The 20,021-nt window shown below is 41.8% G+C and overlaps 1 protein-coding gene across 1 annotated transcript in view; it reads left to right on the top strand.

The window, feature by feature from the left end:
• Positions 1–20,021, top strand: part of TRABD2B (TraB domain containing 2B) — a 305,155-nt gene that overhangs the window by 187,696 nt on the left and 97,438 nt on the right. The window contains 1 exon segment of the mRNA XM_044430334.1: positions 2,266–2,412. Within this exon segment, the coding sequence (XP_044286269.1) occupies positions 2,266–2,412 (147 nt within the window).

Here is a 20,021-nt window from a genome sequence, read left to right as displayed (position 1 = left end):
TCAAATTAAATACAAATTAAAAGGGTTGGTCTGGTTTCTTGGGAATTATCTTGAGTGTTGGTTAAAGTTGGATATTCAGAGAAAGGATGTCTCTTGTCAATGCAGTCCCCACACATATGAGTGGGAAATGTTGTGTGGTGCTGTGCACTGTGGCTGAAGTTGAGAGAGACTGGAAAACTCTATCACAATAGCATGGAAAGGGAAGGGAAGGGAAGGAGACTGTGGCTTCATGAAACTGTTCCCAGTCTTTCACTGTAAAGAGCTGCATACCTTTTAAGCACAGAGAGATCCATTAATCCTCATACCTTCACCATATCTGCTTTCAACAGTGAATTGCACACAACACAATTTACTTAGAAAATACATTTGTCATTATATCATATGATAATGATTGGGGTCAACATGAAATTAAATCCAAACAGTAAGGAAAACAGTAAGGTCTGACAAAGAATCTAAACTAATAGCTTTCCTGAAGCCAAATAACTGTTCTCATAACTAGAAGCAAAACCTCAGAAAACTGTTGTAGCTCCAAACCACTCCTTAGGGAACCGAATAAACTTTTGCTCCTAAGTGGAGTAGCTTTTAACCTGCTCAGCTATACAGCAGAGACATAGTGTGCTGTATCAGTCAGAGTTTCTGACTGGATCCTGGGAGAACTAGGTTCTAGCCTCGAGCCAACCATCAAGCCCTGTGGGAGACTTCAGGCCAGTCACTGATGCTTAGCCAAGTCTACCAAACAGGGTTGTTAAATGATATGGAAGTGGGGAAGGACCATGTAAGCTGCTTTGGTTTACTTGCAAGAGGAAAAATGTGGGATATAATGCAATAATAATAGTAATTATTATTATGATGATGTTGATATGTGCTGCCAAATTGTTTTTAACTTAATGGTGACCCTATGAATGAATTTCTCCAAAATCTCCTGAACTTGATAGCACTGCTCAGCTCTTGAAAATTCAAGGCTATGACTTCTTTTATGGAATGGATCCATTTGAGATGTCCCCTTCATCTGCATCTGTCTTCCCCTAGCATGTTTGACTTCTCCAATGACTCTTGCATCCTCATGTTGTCCTCAAAGTACTTTAGCCTCAGTTTTTTGTTTCCAGGAAAAGTTCTGGCTTGATTTGATCTGGGACCCTTGGGTGACCCTTCTAGGAGACCAGCCTGGTGAGACAGTCTGGCCTCCTGGAGCCATTGTTCTCAGCTTCCACAACATTGTCAAACCCCCTCCCCACTTTAAGCTGTGCATCCAGGAGGGGGAGAAAAGTAATAATGAGAGTAATAGAATCAGCAATAGCTAAGTGGAAGCTTTCATGGCACCAAGAGAGTGGTTCAGCTGCCTGTTGCAAGGAGCAAACGCGTTTCTGCTTGATGCTCCTTGCAACAGAAGAATAAAGTCTCAGAACTAAGAAAAGTCTCGACTCCACAGGCAGTGGAGGCTGATGTTCCCAATGTCATTGGAAAGATGCATCCACTTGCCATTTCAGTCTGAACTTCTAAAGAGCTATACATGTTGCTGAGCCCTAACTAGCTCCTTCAGTTCAGAGTGACACCCAAAGTGGATAGACTGGTCCGCTGGCATTGGAACCACAAGCCAGTGTTACCAACGAGAAGCCATCTGCTAAACCGGATCAATGGCAGAGCTGGTAGTTCGAAAACAAATTTTATTCTAAAATTTGGTTGCAGAAACTGAGATCCATGCACCAAATCCAGCCTTTCAGCAGTCTGGGTCTCCTTCCCCTTTTCCCCAGATACTGACCATTTTGTATTTTTCTGGCATGCCAAAAGGCTGAAAGCTTCCTTCCTGAAGCTTAGTTGCTGGCCGTAAGTTTTAAGCTAAAAGAGTGCAGTGCTTCTGCTAACTTGCACTATACCTTTTTGCTTTTGGTTTTGCCCATTTGCTTTTGGCACTCCCTGTCACTGAAATTTGGCAGTTGCTTTTCTGAAGTGGAAGCAAGCAATCTGGCCCCTGGGCTGGAAATTTCTGTGCCCTGTTCTAAAAGATCAGGCTTTGAGCTGGGAGTTGGACGACATCGATTTCTTTGAGTGAGAAGAAAGTAAGAAAGTATGGCTATGAGAACATAGCTAGTCACACTCTTAACTAGTACAAAGAAATCCTTAGGGAATGGATGAAGCTTTCCTCTTCTGAATGTTTTGGGACCCACTTTGCAGAGTCCCTGTGCTTCATCTGGACACACATAGACTTATTCCTGACTTAACTATTCTTCCCTAAATAACCTGCATTTATTTCCAACTTGTACGCAGGTGCTGTTTGCGCTGAACCAAACTCTGCTACAACATGAAAGTCTTCGAGCTGGCAGTTTACAGGCTCCTTATACCACCGAAGACCTGATCAAGCACTACAACTGTGGAGATCTCAACGCTGTCATCTTCAATCATGACACTTCACAGGTACATCATCCTCGCATCATCTGCAGCTACAGGGAAGATGCAGATAGGTGTAACTTCAACACTGAGGGCCATTGCCAAAAAATTTGGCGGCTTACTTAAAGCGTAGTCCTTCGGTTCCCAAGGTCCCTTTGCTTCAGTAGGTAGGTGGGGAACTGAAGGAGGGGAACTGAAACTGAAGCTTCAACTTCAACCTCTGCAGCCCTCATGAAAGTGAGTCATCCAGAGGTGCTGTGGCACAGTTGGGCAGCATTCAAATGTTTTAAATAAATGAATGAATAAATAAATAAATAAATAAATAAATAAATAGGTATGACTTCCCTAACCACTCCTCCAAACCCCCTCGAAAGGTCCTGCTAGGCTTGCTTCATTCTTCAATCCCCTGTTAGAACACCTCTGAATTATGATGGGAAACATGAGGGGGCATTTATGAGATCCACAACTTGTTCCCACTTACCCCGATGTTTGCTAGCTCATGTTCCTGTGTCCTTCTAAATCAGCCCAGAACCCAGAACCAATTTAATACCCCAGAGAACTCACAGCAACTTTCATAATGTCTTTGGGCCCAGCTATATCATAGTATGGGATTCCCTTTGCTGGACTGACCAGCCTATATAACCAGCTGTATGATTCATGATGAATACAGAAAGCAAACAAAAAAAATGCATTTTTGGACATCACTAGCTAAGTAAATACTGGAAGTGGTATATTTGCTTACTTTTGCACAGGACATAATTTCTGCACCGCATTACTATAAAATAAGTCCATAGCTATGTTAGCCCTGTCCTTCATTATTCACTTGCTGTTTCTTCTATAGCTATATTTTCAGAAAAATTCATCACTCCCATTTCACAGGGTTGCCACGTGTCTTACTTTGCAGAGGGCAGTTCTGTATGTGAAGGGATGTCTAAGTCCAATTCAGAGTAATGATCCATAAGGAAGATGTGCAGAGAGGGCCTTGGCTTGTCCGTCTGCAGTTAAAATTGCCACCTCTGCAGCAAACCGAGATGGCAAGCAGGTCACCTGCTTACTATCCTCCCAAATATGATTGTATGTATTGCATTTCTATTTAAAGGATAGCTGTTATTTCTAACCTTGCATCTCTACATTTAAATAAGCATAGCCACATCCCATGCAAATCAATCTCATCTTTAACCCTATTTAATGTATTTCCTCTGTTTCTATGATTTATTTATTTATTTATTAAAACATTTCTATGCCGCCCCTTGCCAAGGCCTCGGGGATGCTTACAACATCAAATACAAAATACATTAAATGTATTGATGCACAGGTGCCTACCTTAAAGGAGGCTGATAGAAATAAAAGGCCCAGCCTAACTGTTGGTTCGTGTTGTTTTTTTCTTCCCAATGAGGATTCTTTGCTGGAAGCATACATAGAAGGAGCAAAGTGATTTACAAAGATGTAGGAATATGTAGGAATCAGGATACAGGGACTAGAAATCTGTCCAGCAACCACCTATGAAATGAGTGTTAATAATATGAATGTGTAACAGAAGCTACAGTTTTCTAGATATAGGGGAAAATGAACATTTTGTTGGTTGGCTATTCTTTGCCATGCATACTTTGACCAACTGTGGCTGTTTCTGAAAACATGGGGAGAGAATATGGACTTTCTCTATATTGGCACTGTGGGAGCTGAGCTCAATCCCAGCTGGGGGTACTTACAAAAGTAAAGTACTTGCCACACAAAAATACTAACAGGAAGTTTTATTAGCCTGAATGCAAGAGATTAATACAGTTATGCAGTAGTAACAAAGAACAATTGCAGCTGAAACTGCTTTATACATTTTTAGCACACCTTCTTTATCCTGATTGGTTTATAGTAATTGCTGGTATGGCTCACTTCTACTGCAAAACGTGTGGTTTCTGGGTTGGAACACGAAGAATTTCTACTTGGAACAAACACAGCTTGTTTATAGTTGCATATTTACATTTACAGTAGATTGTCTGTCATGCTTATCATGGAGCAGTCTTTGTAACTCCCTTCTTATCTACTGGGGCACAGTGACCATGTCCATTCCTTAACTTCCTTTCAGTTCAGACTTAAAATCGGCTTGTGAACACTTTCTTCAACACTGGGTACAAGTGTTTGAGAATACGGCCACTGAAATATACTTGAATCTAATTCAAGTTGGGCCCCAAATAATTGTTTCCTAATCTGGTCTACTTCTCAATTTAATGCCACATCATGCTGCTGATTGGAAAGTTCAAAGCATGGTGATTTTGTCCAATTCCTACCTTTCCCATACCTAGAAACATCAAGGCTGTCTCCTTCCAGTAACTAAGGATCCCAAGGCTCCTTGAAAATATAGCAGCCTTCCCCAACCAGCATTCCAGGCACGTTTGAACTGCAACACCCAGAATTCCCAGTTAATGGCCCTGCTAGATAGCATTTCTGAGAGCTGAGGTTCAAATGCCTCTGAAAGTCTCCAGGTTGAGGAAGGCATCAGCAGACATGGAAACTATATCACCGTCAGCCCTGGATAATCTACAAGAGGCCCAACAGAAGCATTGTTAAGGAATGTGTATCCACCCCTTCAGCTACCACTCCTGGGATGGATCACAAATATCTTAAAGCAGGACTTTCCAATATGGCACATTGCCAAGCTGTATTTCCCCTTTGCAAATAAATGCAGCAATGCATCTGTTCATTAGAAGTTGTGTGTGTGTGTATTGGGGGTACTCTCTGGCCAACCCCCCCTCCTCCCCAGCTGGACAGGGTGTGATGTGTCACCCACCAAGGGCTCTCGGAGCAGTAGGCTTCTCTGACAGCCAATTCCTTTCAAGGGTCCGTACTAGCCTATTTTGGCAGGGAGCGTCTTTCCCTCTTCCTGTTCAAGGCAATGTGCTGACCTGTCCATTAACTCAAATAAGGAAGAGAAGGGAGAGAAGTCAGACTGAGTGCCATACACACAGAGAAAGCACAATAATGTGCACGTGCGCACATGTGCGAGCACACACACTCAGTGCTCCCATCATTTCTGTGATTGCTGCCCTGCTCTCCTACAGCATTCAATTCGTGGCACTGCCAAGGGCACACTTTCAAAACGCTGCATGTGTCCTTGAGCTCCCAAACATTGGAGACACCTGCTAGAAAGGAATCAAATGAATGGAATAGACACAATATGGCTATTATGATTATTATTTTCATGCCTATGCCACCCAATAGCCAAAATTCTCTGGGTGATTCACAGCAATTCATAAACACAACTAGATGATCTTTGCTATTCCACTCTTTCTCAGCCTTCTAAACAACAACCTGGGAGTGATAGTTCTCACATAGCAAGGTTGTTGCAGAAATTGCTGAACTGCTGTATGCAGGGGACTTAGATTTACAGAGCCATTTAAAACTAGTCTTCTATCCTTTTCACCTGTAATGCATATAGTATGGCAGACTAATTCGATCTCATTTTAATTTGCTCTCCATAAAAAAATTCCCTTCCCAGCAGGATCCTGTGATGAGAATCAATGTCCTTGTCCCTCTTGCCTTTAATTGCACTAGTGTATTTGGATCTTTAGAACTATTCTATTAGGTTCACAGCAAAGGTGTAAAACAGACTTGTAAATAGCCACTTCCTTGGTTGCCTGCAGCAAGAAAAACAATCACCTCTGGAGAAGGTTATAACCTCTGCTACTTGCACCACCAGGGAAGACAGTCGGTTTGATGGGAAAGTGTTTGCAGGGCTCTGGGTCTAAGTCATAATTATCTCAGAAGAGACTAGGGGAAACCCCTTCTAAGATATGATGTCGTCATTGGTAGAAGACCTTGGGACTCCCTCTTAGAAGGTTTTCCAAGGTGCAGGGAGGACAAGCTAGGAGAAGTTCCGAAAAAGAGAGAGATCTTGGAGTATGTGAGAACAAACAGTTTCCAAAGCAGCAACTGTGATGTTAGTCTATTGCTGCTTCAAGAACAACAGTGAGTGTTGTGACATTTTAATAAAACAAAACATGTGAATTAATATTATTTCCCAGATATAGGGAAGAAGAACATAGCTGAGTTTGTTGCTCATTCAAACGATCATTGCAAATACAATGTATAACAAAGTAGAGGACCATAAAATATACATTTTACAAACATAGAATCAAAGTATGGTGGATAGGCAATAATGATATGGCATATACCATATAAGACTTTTCCTATCAGATCAGCCCCATTACCTTCATATACCGAAATCTTTATAGCACTTCACTCTGATAAAATTAAAAACTTTTGCTCTTCATCTAGCAGCTTTAGCAGCAAATACCACAACCCTCTGTATCACATATGGGTTGGATGATTGTAATAAATAATTCAATGTCTTTGGTTCCCTGTATTTCAGTTTCTTCAAAAGAGAATCTAAATATCCTTCTCTTATATCTCTCTATATATGACACTTAAGTATGTAATGATCAAGTCCTCAAGGGTTGGTTTTCCACAAATACACAGTCTATAATATAGACTCTATATTCTACTGAGATGCCTTGAAATTTCCCCCATTTCATCCTAATAGCCATTTCTAAGTGTGTGAATGCCTTCTGTTATTCCATTTTCATAAAAATTGGCAAATATTTCATGTTGACACTGTTTTTTTAAGCTAGGTAACTACTTTGATGTTTTTGATGATGGAAGCACAGTTGTAGCAGTTTGCACTCCTATCTCAAATACCCTTTGTTTAAAGATGTGACTGCTAGATTTTAACACCGGATTTAGCAGGTAGTCAGAAAATCCGCCATTCGGGAGAAGTTCAAATAATTTTTGCAATCAACATTTGTTGCGCATCTTAGTCAAGGTGGCATATTTTACTCTTTGACCGAGTTCATTTCATTTTTGTTGTCCAATACCAATAGTTCCCAATAATTCATACAGTTAAAAAACACAAATTCAGATAATAAGACACCACATAAAATTTCAATATACGAACTAAGTATAACGCAGCTCTTGCTTTAGCCACAGAGGCTGGAGGTTCTGTTCTGCAATGGGCGAACCATGTGTAAAAGGTGAGCCATGTACAACAGACGTGCAAGCACGTTAAAATTTGGCACGGGTACAAGCTGCAGCAGTGATCTAAGTGCTTATGTTGCCCTGCCAGCCTCCTCCCCCCTGATTCTCCCAACCTTTCTCTTTGTCCTCACTGCACCTTGAAAACCCTTCCTTCCCTCACATGTCTCTTGTTTCCTTGGGAGACAATAGGATATTGCCTTTGTTTTTCTAGAGGTGCTTTGTGTGTGTTTTGGCTTGGTAAGTGGCTGAAAAGCTTTGAGAGGAATGTGTACCTAAATGAAAGTTAATTGCAAGTGCTTGGAAGGCCTTTGAACATAATTCCCCCTCATTAGGACAAAAGGCTTTGTATAATTGAGTTTGTATTTAAAGAGGAAGTGAGTCTTATGTAAATGGTACATGTGGCCAAATAACATCCCGAACACATAATAATTCAATAATAATTTCTGTGTAGCATGAGCATGGGAAGAGTCTTTCATTTTTTTCTTAGACTTTTAGTATCATAAGGATTTTTTAAAAACTTCTGAGATTTTATGGCCACATCCTGCATCTATAATATAACTTTTTATTAACTATCTGGGATACTAAAGAGGTCAAAAATAGAATATGAATCACCCATTTTAAACATGTTTCATTGTGTATGTAACTTTCAGTTCAATATGAAGTACCTGAAATTATTTAACTTTGGCTGGATTGTATCTATGATGCTTACCATTTTTGGTCTACTGAAATTGATAGAAAATGTTGCAGACATATTAATTTATATTGTTATATCATCCTTCAGCTGAAATTGTTTCCAAACTGGGTTACCAAGAAGATTTAAAACAAAATCAATCAGAAAGACATGATTATGTTTTCTGAATAGTATTACAGAAGCAGGATTAAGATTGTAGCTATATGCATGCTATGAAGGCTGGTGAATGCTGGAAATTGTTGAGCTTTCCTCTCTAATGATTTATATGCTTATACCCCAAGACAAGTTTAAGTTCAGAATGTAAACCCTTTTCAAGCTGGGAAAATAAAATAGTACTGCCCTATTTGCCACAAGTAACAAAGTTGGCAGTAGGTGAATCTCCCTGGAATTGGAGTTTCATCATTGGGCACCACCACCTAGAAATCCTTTGCTCTCCAGTATCCACCAACCTCACCTCCGATAGTGGCATTCAGACACCTGGAAGAAAACCACTGCAGATGATCTCATGGTGACATGAAATATTGTATATTTACATCTTTGAAACAAGTGGACAGAGGAATGAGGGACTTAAAAGCACCAGGAGTTCTTTCCTTTCATTCTCCACAATACAATGTCAAAGTGGAGATGGTGACCACAATTATGACATTGTGCGGAGAGGAGAGGAGAGGTTGTGCAGATTAACTGGATTCTTGGGAGAAGACTATTAAAGTAAGTGTGCAAGTCAGGCAAAACTAAGTCAAGTTCCTCTGATTTCCATCACATGCTGTGGGAAATCCCAGTGTCAAAACTTTTACTTGTTTGGGCATGGTTTGTTTGTTTGTTTGCTTTTTAATCACTGTCAGTTACTATAGATTAAGATTAACCAGACAATTTAAGTTAGCTATGGAGTCTTCTGAAGGAGAAAAAAAATAGTACCAAAGTACTTTCTTGGATTTAGATAGAAGCAAATGTGTCCATAAGATATCCCTTTGTTGGTTCCTGCAAGGCTGATGCCTTGTGAGGTCCTTAACCCTAAGCGCTGAGATTTATGATTGCTTATGGTTCATGGAAAACCTTCACCAATTCTTTTCACAAAAGATGACACTACACTTATGCATAACTAAAGAATGAATATCCTCTCTTTAATTTCAAGAAAACTGGAAGATTTGCTGATCCCACATGATGAAGCTGTTGGAGCAATTGTACAAAGCAGCTGTCCTTCCTTGTTCTGGTATTGCAGGCATTGAGCTTGTCCAAGCACAGGATGCACACCAAATCCTTGTTCGTACAGGCTGCTCCATTCACTCCAACGTAATAATTAAAGCGGAAGCTTGCCCAGGGATGTGTTTGGATCCAGGACCTCCAAGGGTGGATGCAAGTGAATGAGAAAGCATGTCATGTCCCCCACCCTTTCTTTCATTCACATGCCTGATCCCATAAATTACCACAACCATGTCCCATCCACAGAAATATAACCTCATGTGAGAGTTGCTTTCCATGCTACTATATGAGTGGCTCCTTCATGTGTAGAAAAACCGTTGCTGCTGCTGCTGCTGCTGCTGCTGCTGCTGCTGCTGCTGCTGCTGCTAATAATAATAATAATAATAATAATAATAATAATAATAATAATGTTGGGACAAATCACACAAGCCTATCTTGCATGATTGGTTCTCTCTTCCATGATGAGAAAAAGTGATTGGGTAAAAAAATACACACTTGATACTTCTGCAGTGTTTCACATGCATATTACAGCCAGAGAGGGAGAAAGCAAACACTTTGAATGAGTAATGTGTTTGGAGTCTACCAAGCACTGAAATAAATTTGATTAGGCAACATTTTTAAGAAAATTACCTTGGGAAATATCTACTCCAACTGTGCTGCATACATAACTAGCTGAGAGCTAGGGTTAGCAACCTTTAGCAAAAACCAATCATGCCAGTTTACACAACTGCTGAGGCTCTAGAATTCATTCATGCTAGCATCCATCAATTTCATAAGCAGAGTAGCAGAAATGGGTACTGTCCCTTGGGTAAACTTAGACTTTTATTTTCCTAATTTGAACCCTTTCTAACATGCATACTCAAATGTGTTTTGGCATGGAGTCTTAAAACAAACAGAATAATCGTATCCTGAAAATAAGGAAATGTACTGACTGCTTCATTTCACTGACATAGTAATATCAATAAATAACCAATTTCTCATCTGTGTCAATAGGTAAGGGAGATCACATGGCCATTACAAATTGAAGGGAGAATATCTGCATTGCCATAAAAATAATTATACACTGTCTTCTTGTTTAATTTCTACTGAAAAAAAAAATGTTTGGAGATGTTGCACCAATAAATCCTAACAATGGTACGATTTTTTACATGCTTCTTGTCATAATTTTCTCAACTCACTTAAGTTTTAAGTGACTTATTTAAACTCAGTAGAACTGAGCCGGCTAAAATTTATTTAGTTGGGCCATGTCTGAGAAATGGAACAGGAAACAGATCACTTTCTTATACACACTTCTGAAAATACTTGACTCTCCTATGGCTGCTGCAGCTGATAGATTTATTGTGGACTTTCTGGGCAGGCAGTCAAAATGATATGGAACTGAACATTCTTTAAAATAAAGATAGAGAAGGAATGCTTTTCTTCTGCATTGCAGGGTAATATAAACTTTGTTGCCAAGGGAGATTTCCCTTTTTCGGATCAAGTGAATGGACCAGTCAGGTGTTCCTGCTCTGACTATGGAAGTGATACAGATGCAGAGTTCTGAGGACTCTTTCAGTGCCTAAACTAGTCCATGCTAATTTGCAACAGCTCCAACCAACAAGAATGCTGCATTAACAGAACATCCCCCTCTACCCAGTGGCTGTGATTGCCATGGGAATTGGACATTCCAGGAACCTCTGGGTGGATTCACAAAGTTTTACATTACCTATATTTTTATTGGTTCCCAGTTCTGCATGCCATGTGTGTATCTGACTTGAGTTACTTGAAAAAATCTTTCTGTATGAACTCACCATTATGGAGTCATGACAGGAAAGCAGAAAGTGAAACAAATCACTTCCTTGGAAAGATGATAAAATACACTCTGGTGCTCCAGGGAGTGAAAAGTTAATGTTTGTCAGAAGGTCCACACGGTACCTAAAGCTACTGCAGGAAGAAGGATCCCACTCATGGTTGTTGCTGTTAAAAAGACTGACTATAGGCTTTAATTCCTTAAAAAAATGTTTTAAGTTTGTTTGTAAGAAGCTGTGTCTGTTGTTGGTGGAAGGTACAGACCACTTCTACATCTCCATTACAATAGTTAGCATTTTTGAAATATTTGACTTGATTCCAATTGTATGTGTGTGTTGTGAGGGCAGCTTCACAGGACATGACAAGACTTGGCAGCTTCTTGTGCAAGATGGTTTCTCATGTCAACCAACCCTATTGTGGTATTTCAGCATGGTACATTTGGTTTTTAGAAACCGCAATAATGAACAATGGTCTGTTTCATGGTTTCCATGCTTCACCATGGTTTCTGTGATCATCCACACAGTGTCATGGTTTCCTGGGCCTGGTCTGCAGCTACCACAGAGTCCCCTGAAAGGGCAGCAGGTGCTGTGGGAGCTTCTCCAGCCATCCCATGTGGGGTTGAACTTCAGGCACAGTGACTGATGGGATGCATGCCAACGGCAGGAGGACTGGGCAAGCAGGGAAGAAATGCCCCTGTGTAGTTGCCTGAGGGACACTCTCCAAAGCCCTCCTCAAGAGCTAGTGGCAGGGGTGAGGATTTGTTGGGCAGCACTGCAGACAGGAGCAGTCCCTCTTGATTGATTCCCCTTCTTTCGCTTTGCATGCACTGTGCATGCTGCCCCTTATGAGCCGCTCACAAGGGCCAAACTCTGCTGGGAAAGGAAGAGCACTGTTCAACCCGTCCCCGCTCTGCCTCTGCCTCTGCATGCACCAGAGCATAGTGCCTCGCATGCACAAATGAGCCAGAGACTGGGTGAGAACCAACTGGGCAGCAGTGATGAGGGGAGGCAGTGCTGGCCCGCTTTCCTGATCTGCCTTGGCAGAGTCATTCCTAGAGCGAGAAAGGACTTTGCACTTTGCTCTGTCATGTGCAAGGGGACAGAGGTGGAATCAAGTGAGTGGCACTGTTCCTTTCTTCAGTGCAGCCCAGCTGCTTCTCACTCCTGCCATTGCCTTGCAAGGAGTGGCACGAGGAGCTTTGCTCTGGCACATGCAAGGGGCAGCATGGAGAATCCACTATGCTGTGCTGCTCCCATTCTGCCCTACCGCGCAGCTGCTTCTTGCCCTGCTGCTCACATGAGCAGGGCCTCATCACAGAGTTTGTGGCAGTCAACCGGGTACCTCCCTTGCTTGTTGTGTTGTACAAACCGCTCTGAGAGGTGGTTTTCTGCCACTCCACCCAGATATTTGCCGCAGTGCTAAAAAGTAATCAGAGCCTCTTGAATAGTATGTAATGTGAGACTTGTGACGATTGGGGTCCAGACTTTGGAGATGAGGAGGGAGAGTACCCAGAGGAGGGCCTTATCTGCAGTGGTGCCCTGACTATGAAATATGCTCCCCAGAGAGGTTCACCTGGCACCGACGTTATATTCTTTTCTGTGTCAGGCAAAACCCTTTCTATTTTCCCACTATTTTAATATTGAATTGATTTTAACAGGGGTTTTAGTATATTCATGGTCAGATGCTGTGGGGTTTATTTTATTCTACTTATTTATTGCAAGCTGTCCCAAGATATCTGTAGGGGATGGGATGGAAAAGCTTTTAATAAATAAATAAAAACTACCAAGCTATGTCTCAAGGCGACTGCAGCCCCATTCTGCACAGATTTCTTCTCCATGCCAGTCAGCCATCCCCTTTTAAAGTAAAACGGCTTGTGTACTTTGTAAGCACTTCTATTACTGAGAACTAATTCCCCCAGGAGCATAGACACTATTCCAACCTTGGAAAGGGAACTCAGCAATCCAATCCCTCTCATCACCCCTAATCAGCAGTGGCAGAAAGAACAGTGCGTCTCAGTAGTGCACAATTTGATCACAGATGTGGCCTCCCAGAACCTCAGAGAAGTGTGAAGACGGGCAGGGCTGCAATATGCAAATGAGGGTAGCTACCTGGAAAAGGGCCTTTTCAGCAGTGGCACCCCGACTCTGGAACATGCTCCCCAGGGAGGTTCACTTGGCGCTGGCGCTTTATTCTTTTCAGTGTCAAGCGAAGACCTTTTAATTTTCCCAATATTTTAACAGTTAATTGGTTTGATCTTTGATGTTATCATTATTTATTGGATGCAGTGTGTTGTGTATTGTTTGTTGTATATGGTTGGTTTTTTGTTTGTTTGTTTTTGTTTTTTGTAAGCTGTCCAGAGACTTTAGTATTGGATAGCATATAAATACAATAAGTAAGTAAGTAAATAAGTTGGGAGAAGGTGGGTTATGAAAAATACTGTGGCCTCTGCAGCTCGCCCCTGCCAGCACACAAGAAGGGCCAAAGGAAGGCACAGAGGTGGGAACAGCACAGAGCCCTAATTGTACCATCTTTGCTGCCAGTGACTGGATCCTTAGAAGCCGCTGAGATTAGAGGCTTCCACCCAACAGCTGTGCAACCCTTGGACTGGATCCTTCTAGTTGTTTGTCCGAATAGACATATAGTGAATTCACCAGAGATACCAAGACACCTGAAGAATAAAAAAAGAAATAGAGAGGGGCAAGGACCCTTTTAAGTCAATAAGTTTGGGGTTTATTTTTCTGGGAAAAAAATGTCTGAAAAGTTTATCTTCCTGAAACAATCTTTCCTTTCCCAGCCCATGAACACAAATTAATTATTTGATTTTCTTGCTTCATGTTCACTCCTGGAAGTTGCGGCAGAGCAATGAAACCTGCTTGCATAGGCTTTTCTGGTCTATAAAATTTTAATGATTTAAAGTCCTCTTTCAGAAAGAAAACAGCTCCCGTCAATTTGCCCTCCTCAGCAGAGAGCACTGATGCATTATTCCAGCATGCTCACTGCCAATAAATTGCAAAGCTGCTGTTACATAGCCCTGTAAAATATGTTATCAGAGCAGCCTGCTTCCAGATCTGCCCTCCATGATTTAAGTCTTTCGATAAGCCTTAATTGCACCATTAATTTGCTTCCATGCCAGCACTGGATTTTTAAAAACATGTAGTTGAATATATGGACTATTTCCAATCCAGGCAAAGAGAACTATCTTTGGAATTCTCTCATATGATAAATATTAAATGTACAGCCCAAGACCATTAGGTGTAGTGTTGAGTGAAAAGCAAAACCTTCACTTGTCCAAGGAATGACATACTTGTTTATCAAAGAATACAAAAAATCTGTTTGAGGAATCTATATTCTGCCTACTACCAGTATATTACCTTTTTTCTGACAAAAAGTTATCATGCTGACATGGTGCTTTGTTCTTAAATGAAACCAAGGCTTTGTTTCTGGAAAATGGGGACAACCAACCAGAAGGCTTTCATGAAGTCTGCCATGCTGCTGAGGTAACTGGCTTACAAAACTGGCTTGCAGAACCTGCAATCAAAATAGTTCTAGATTTGTCATGCTGATATTCTGAGATCCACTGCCCTGGTGAGAAGCTGGATGAGATCTATTACTTTAGCAAGGGTCTGATCAAAGACAGAGCACATACATCCTTGTTGACCACGATTTTCTCGTTGCAGCTGGGGCTGTCTCTTCCTGAGTAAACTCTGGTAAAAAGTCCTCTGGTGACCAGGTGGGCATTGTGATGTTCTCTGCTGAGGGGAGAGCTACATTTCACATCTCTTCCACCTATGAGGAAGCACAGCCCAGGTATTTTGAAAACAGCATTTATCACCACTGGGGCAGAGGCTAATGAATACAGTGCAGGGTTGAGGCTGTGATTTTGTGTCACACAGAAATGCAATAGCAGGAGAAGCTGGAATTGCTGGAAAGGGTATCTGTGCAGGGAAACAGCTTTTTAAGTTTCATTTATTTTGTGTTTTTTTTAATCTCAATTAGCTATGTAAAGGAACCAAGGAGCAAAAAGTGAGGGTGGGAGGAGGAGAGAGAAAAATTGACAACTCCTCTTGCCCCTCACAAAAATTAAGGAGTTTTCCTGCTTTGTGTTTCTGGCTTCCCAGCTCAAATGAGGTGATGCTGGCAGGATCAACATTCTCATTCTTCTCCACACAAATGCAAGCAAGTACTTCTCTCCTGTGCTGACTTTCCCATGAGTTAGCTCAGTTGAAGTCAATGCGACCTACTTTACTTCAGCTAGATGTTCCTTGAGGCAAGAGGACAAAGGAGAGAGTTAAGAAGACCTGAAAAGTCTTTGCAACCTTTATTTTTTTTTGGGATAGAACAGGGAAGGAACATTCCATTTGTTAGGCAGAGAAAGAGAAAAGGAAGGGTGAAGACGGTGGGAAAACTACCAAAGGATCTTCTTTGAGTTACTGCTGTTTTGCTAAAGCCAAATAAGATACTTCCTCTCCTGTCCAAAGCCCACCAGCTCTCTGAAGCCACTCCTCTGGTCCCCAAGCAACACTACAAGTTTGGCATGCACTGATATATACACTGGGGGGGGGAAACTGCAAACGACTGAAAGAGAGAAGTCATGATTTTGCTCCTTTGGATGAAATCTGAGATATAATGCAGAGAATTTGGGGTGACATGCCCATGAGTCAGACATTTCAAGGCTGGTCCAAATCTACCCAGGGCAGTCCCAGGGTAGACGGTGTCATTGGTGCTTTAGAGAGCTCTGTCAGGAGGGAGGAGAGTCAGAAATCATAGTAGGGAAGCAGTCAAAAGTGCTCTTTGGAAACTTTTATTTATTTATTTGGGCTATTTCTAACCCATCCAATCACTATTGAAATTGATGCTCGGTGAACCAGGGCAACCCCTTTCTCCTCCATCCAGGGCGTGGCTGGATCAGATACCTGGGCGGGCACAGCTGAGTAAAGCCACATCCACCCCTTCTCCCACCCAGGTCTTTGCGATGCATGCCAGGTCGGCCCCCTCATCCACAATTAAATCATGGATGAGGGATGTTTTATTGTGGACCAACCTGGCATTCAGCAACAGCTTCGTCAAGCCTGAAGGGTGGTTGATAAAACTACCTGGAAGCCTCCAGTTGGGGGAATAACCAGAAGAGTGGACCGATACCAAACATCTGTCCCTCCTTCTTCTATGATGATATGTTAGGCCCCCAATGCCATATCTTCCCCTGCCCAATACTACTCGAATGGTGGCACCCATGCACTCCCCAGGCAAACCCACGACCAATTAAAACCAACAATAAAAATCAACTCAAGTCATGGTATAAATCAATATTTAAAAAATTAAAGTCCAACCCACCAACAACAAAAACAGAGTCACTGGCCTGGCCTGGCCCCGAATGGCTCCAAATGGCTTAACGCCCTTGGCCATGGCTGGCGAGTTAAGTGCCGGACCCCTCTCCTGCATTTGACCCCTGGCCCTGGCACAGCTGCCACCCATGCCAAGGGAAGAGGGAGTGAGGGCAGGGCCCACAGAGGCCTTGCTGGCAGCAAGATGGAAGGCAAGCAGTAGCTGCAGCAACAGCAGCGTCCCCAGTGTTGTGGCGGCCTGTCAGCAGCAGTGGCAATGTCAGCCGCGTCCGCATCGTCATCTGCGGTGGCAGGTCAGTCAGAGGGGCGGAGGGCAGTGGTGGGGCCAGTCCTGTGGTTTCTGCACAAAGGGTCTCTTCAGGTGGCCTCCTGTATTCTGGGAAGGTGGATGAAGTGTGTTCTCAAGAAGGCACCCCTGGGTATGCATCTGCAAGGAACCTGGGATTAACCCGCCATCTTGGGGACACTAGTCTTTTGCTTGCCATTTCAAACACATGCAAGAGACTCTTTGGAACAGGCAGAGAATGGTGCAATTTTAAACATGATACACTAACCAGTACCATCTTGTTGATGTAAGAGTTATTGAACAAATCAGCTAAACTCCATAGAAAGTTGTTTTGTATGTTTGTTGTAAGAACGCAAGTATAAATGTCAATACCTATCCTGAGTCTAAATTCAATAGTCTAGTCTAAGTCTAAATCTTAGTCTAAATTCCATAATATAGTATTGTGTCTCCATACAGACAAGATATTGAAGAAGCAATTCAAAGTGTATATTTTCAAAAGAGAACGTGGAATTCAGTGTTTGCCAATGTTGTACAGATAAAAGTATGACTTAGTGCAAAGGCTCTTCAAAACAGTTCTAAATGCAAAACAGAATGTCAGTCAAGTTGTCTTGTTTCTTAAGCATTAAGAAATCGGTACAATAAACCAAAGACATTTTCCTAAAGCAGCAAGCATCATTCTTTGGCATTAATCAAAAATGGGTGACTGGAATAATACATGAATGAAAACTGAAAGTCTTTTCAGTGTAAATCTGCCTTTGTGAGGAATGTTAGTATATAAAGTTCATACATTCCCCATAACTAGAACCATACTCAGATAAACTGGATGACTTTCTACTTCATTAATAAATTATTTTGTACTTCTTATATAGGAAATACATTATTGACCAAAATGGAGAAATAAAAATACCTACATACTATGATAATGCTTCCAATACAGATCCTAACCCAGATAAAACAGGTCTGCCAGGTGTTACATTTCCTAGTATATAAGAAGCTGTATTCAGTGGGGCTATATTTTCATTAATATCATGCTAGTATAAAGATTTTTAGTGTTGGAACAAATCAAGCCTAAAATCATGTCTATGCAAAGGAAAACAGATGTCTACCAGAACATTGGCACTAAATAGCCACGTTGTAGGGACTATTATTCAAATAAATGCTCCCTCTTTTTTTCTTTCACATGTTATTCACTGATGGAGCTCACACTCTTCTGCAGTTTATTATTCTTCCCTTTTTGTTGTTGAACTTCAAACTGTACTGAAGTTTTTAAAAACAATACTGAGAAATCTGTGTCAACATCCTTTCGAACCCTAGCCCTCTGAGCCGGGAGAACAAACCCAGCAAAGATATATACCAACTTCTCAACTAACTTTGACCCTGCTTCTAGTAAGGAAACATTCCTACCCTGGCTTGTCTCATCCATTAAAAGCCCGTTTTCTTATTTAATAGAAACTAAAGAATGCAATGGTGCATTTTGCATGCCATGGCAACTTACCCCCGAACAAGCTATGCAGCATGGGTTGCTTGTGGAACAAGGCACCTTGTACCTGTCTGATGGTCTGGCTCACTTGCCTGTATGAGATTTGGTTGTTCCCCAATCCCTGCCCCTCAATTCCCAGGAGGTTTTCCAGGGGATTTGGTAGCTCAAACAGCCTCGCCTCCCTTCACTGCTCTGCTTGCAATCTTTTCTGGTCATTACTGCAGCTTTTTCATTTTTCTCCCTTTTGCCCCCTTTGCATACTCTCTGTCAGTGATAGCCATTGGCAGCCCCTCCAAAGTACTCAAGTAGTACCTTGGAACACTCATCACTGGTTCACCCCATTAAAAAAATAATGCCAGAAAGGTTTTTTAGTTAATAATAATAATAATAATAATAATAATAATAATAATAATTCCTAGTCTTTTGCAAATGTGGGTGAATGAAATTAAAGGTTTGCTGTGGTAAGTGTCCGCTATCAAAATCCAATAGCTATGGGCACTGGCCATAGGATTGGCTACACAAGAATGCAAATAGATTATTTTTTCTACACTGTTTCTTACTTGACAGTTGTCTGATAGTGTGCCTCAAGGTGAAAAGCAAAGCTGCAAATAAAGATAGATGCATATGAAAGGTGAAAGATATCAAAGTAAAATCATCTAGTGTGCGTGGTTTTCAGTAACTTCCACATGTAGTCCCTTTATCTTAAACTCTGCATGCAAAGGGCAAAAGCACAGGCTGCCCCATATACAGGAGCAAAGCGTTTTGAAAGCTATGAAAGTATGGGAGGGGGCTTATCTTTTAAAAATAAGGTTTTTCAGCTAGAGAGGATTTTTAAGCAGGGAAACATGCAGCCCTCAGTCTTCATTTTGGTCACTTACAGATGCATATCAATGCACCTGTAAAAGACTGAAGGAAGGAAGGAAGGAAGGAAGGAAGGAAGGAAGGAAGGAAGGAAGGAAGGAGAAATTGCAAAAATATTTGCATATTTGTAGTCCTTCAAAATAAAAATGTGATAAATCAGTGATGGCTGTTCCAATGTGTCTCTTGGACAATTTGGAGGGGCTGTTAGTGGCAGTTCCTGGAAGAAATTGTGAAAATATTACAAAAGGGGAAAAAGGGGGGGGGGCTGCAGAGGCAACTGAAAAGGAGTTGAGATCAGTGCAAGGAAACCAAGCCAATGGCAGTCACTGGCTTGGGCACTATTGGCACAGCTGTCACTGGCAGCGGCTCAGGTGGGCTTGATGAGAGCGGCAAGGGGGGTTGCTAATCTTGCTGAGCAGCTTGCTCACTGCTTCCATGGACTTGTGATGGAATCAGCCATTTGGGCTCAGATGACTCAACAATCCTCTACAAAAAGCCATAGATGGTGAGGGTGAAGGTGCCCCAAAGCAAGCTACCTCGTGAGAAGCAATTCTGCTTTGCATGGCGTAATAACCCATTGTGTAATGACCCATGATGGGTTGCCTTGTCATGCAAACCCAGAGATGCCTTTGGAATCGGAATGGCCTCTTTTTCTAGATTTTATACAAATAACTTCCTGGCCTCAGAGTCTTTCTTTTATTGCCACATTCATTCTTTGATCAACATCTAATGTTTCATTATTCTGACAGTTTGAATGGAAGTGCAGAAGAAAGACAAGAGGGACTTGGGGATATTTGCAATTTCCAAAGGTCTGATTTCAAAGTCTCAGCTTTGAGGCTTTAGAAAATATGCAGTTGGTCCTCCACATTCACAGGGGTTATGGGCACAGGTTCCCTGCCAAAGTGGAAAAACTGTGAATATCTCCAGCCCTGGCCCCAAACCTTAACTCTTAATACTGTTAAC

This window comes from Varanus komodoensis, unplaced genomic scaffold (assembly GCF_004798865.1).
Source record: "Varanus komodoensis strain SLA01 unplaced genomic scaffold, ASM479886v1 scaffold20_1, whole genome shotgun sequence".
In the NCBI taxonomy this organism is placed as follows: domain Eukaryota; kingdom Metazoa; phylum Chordata; class Lepidosauria; order Squamata; family Varanidae; genus Varanus; species Varanus komodoensis.
The sequence above is the reverse complement of the archived record's forward strand: the minus strand, read 5'-3'. Positions and strand labels throughout refer to the sequence as shown.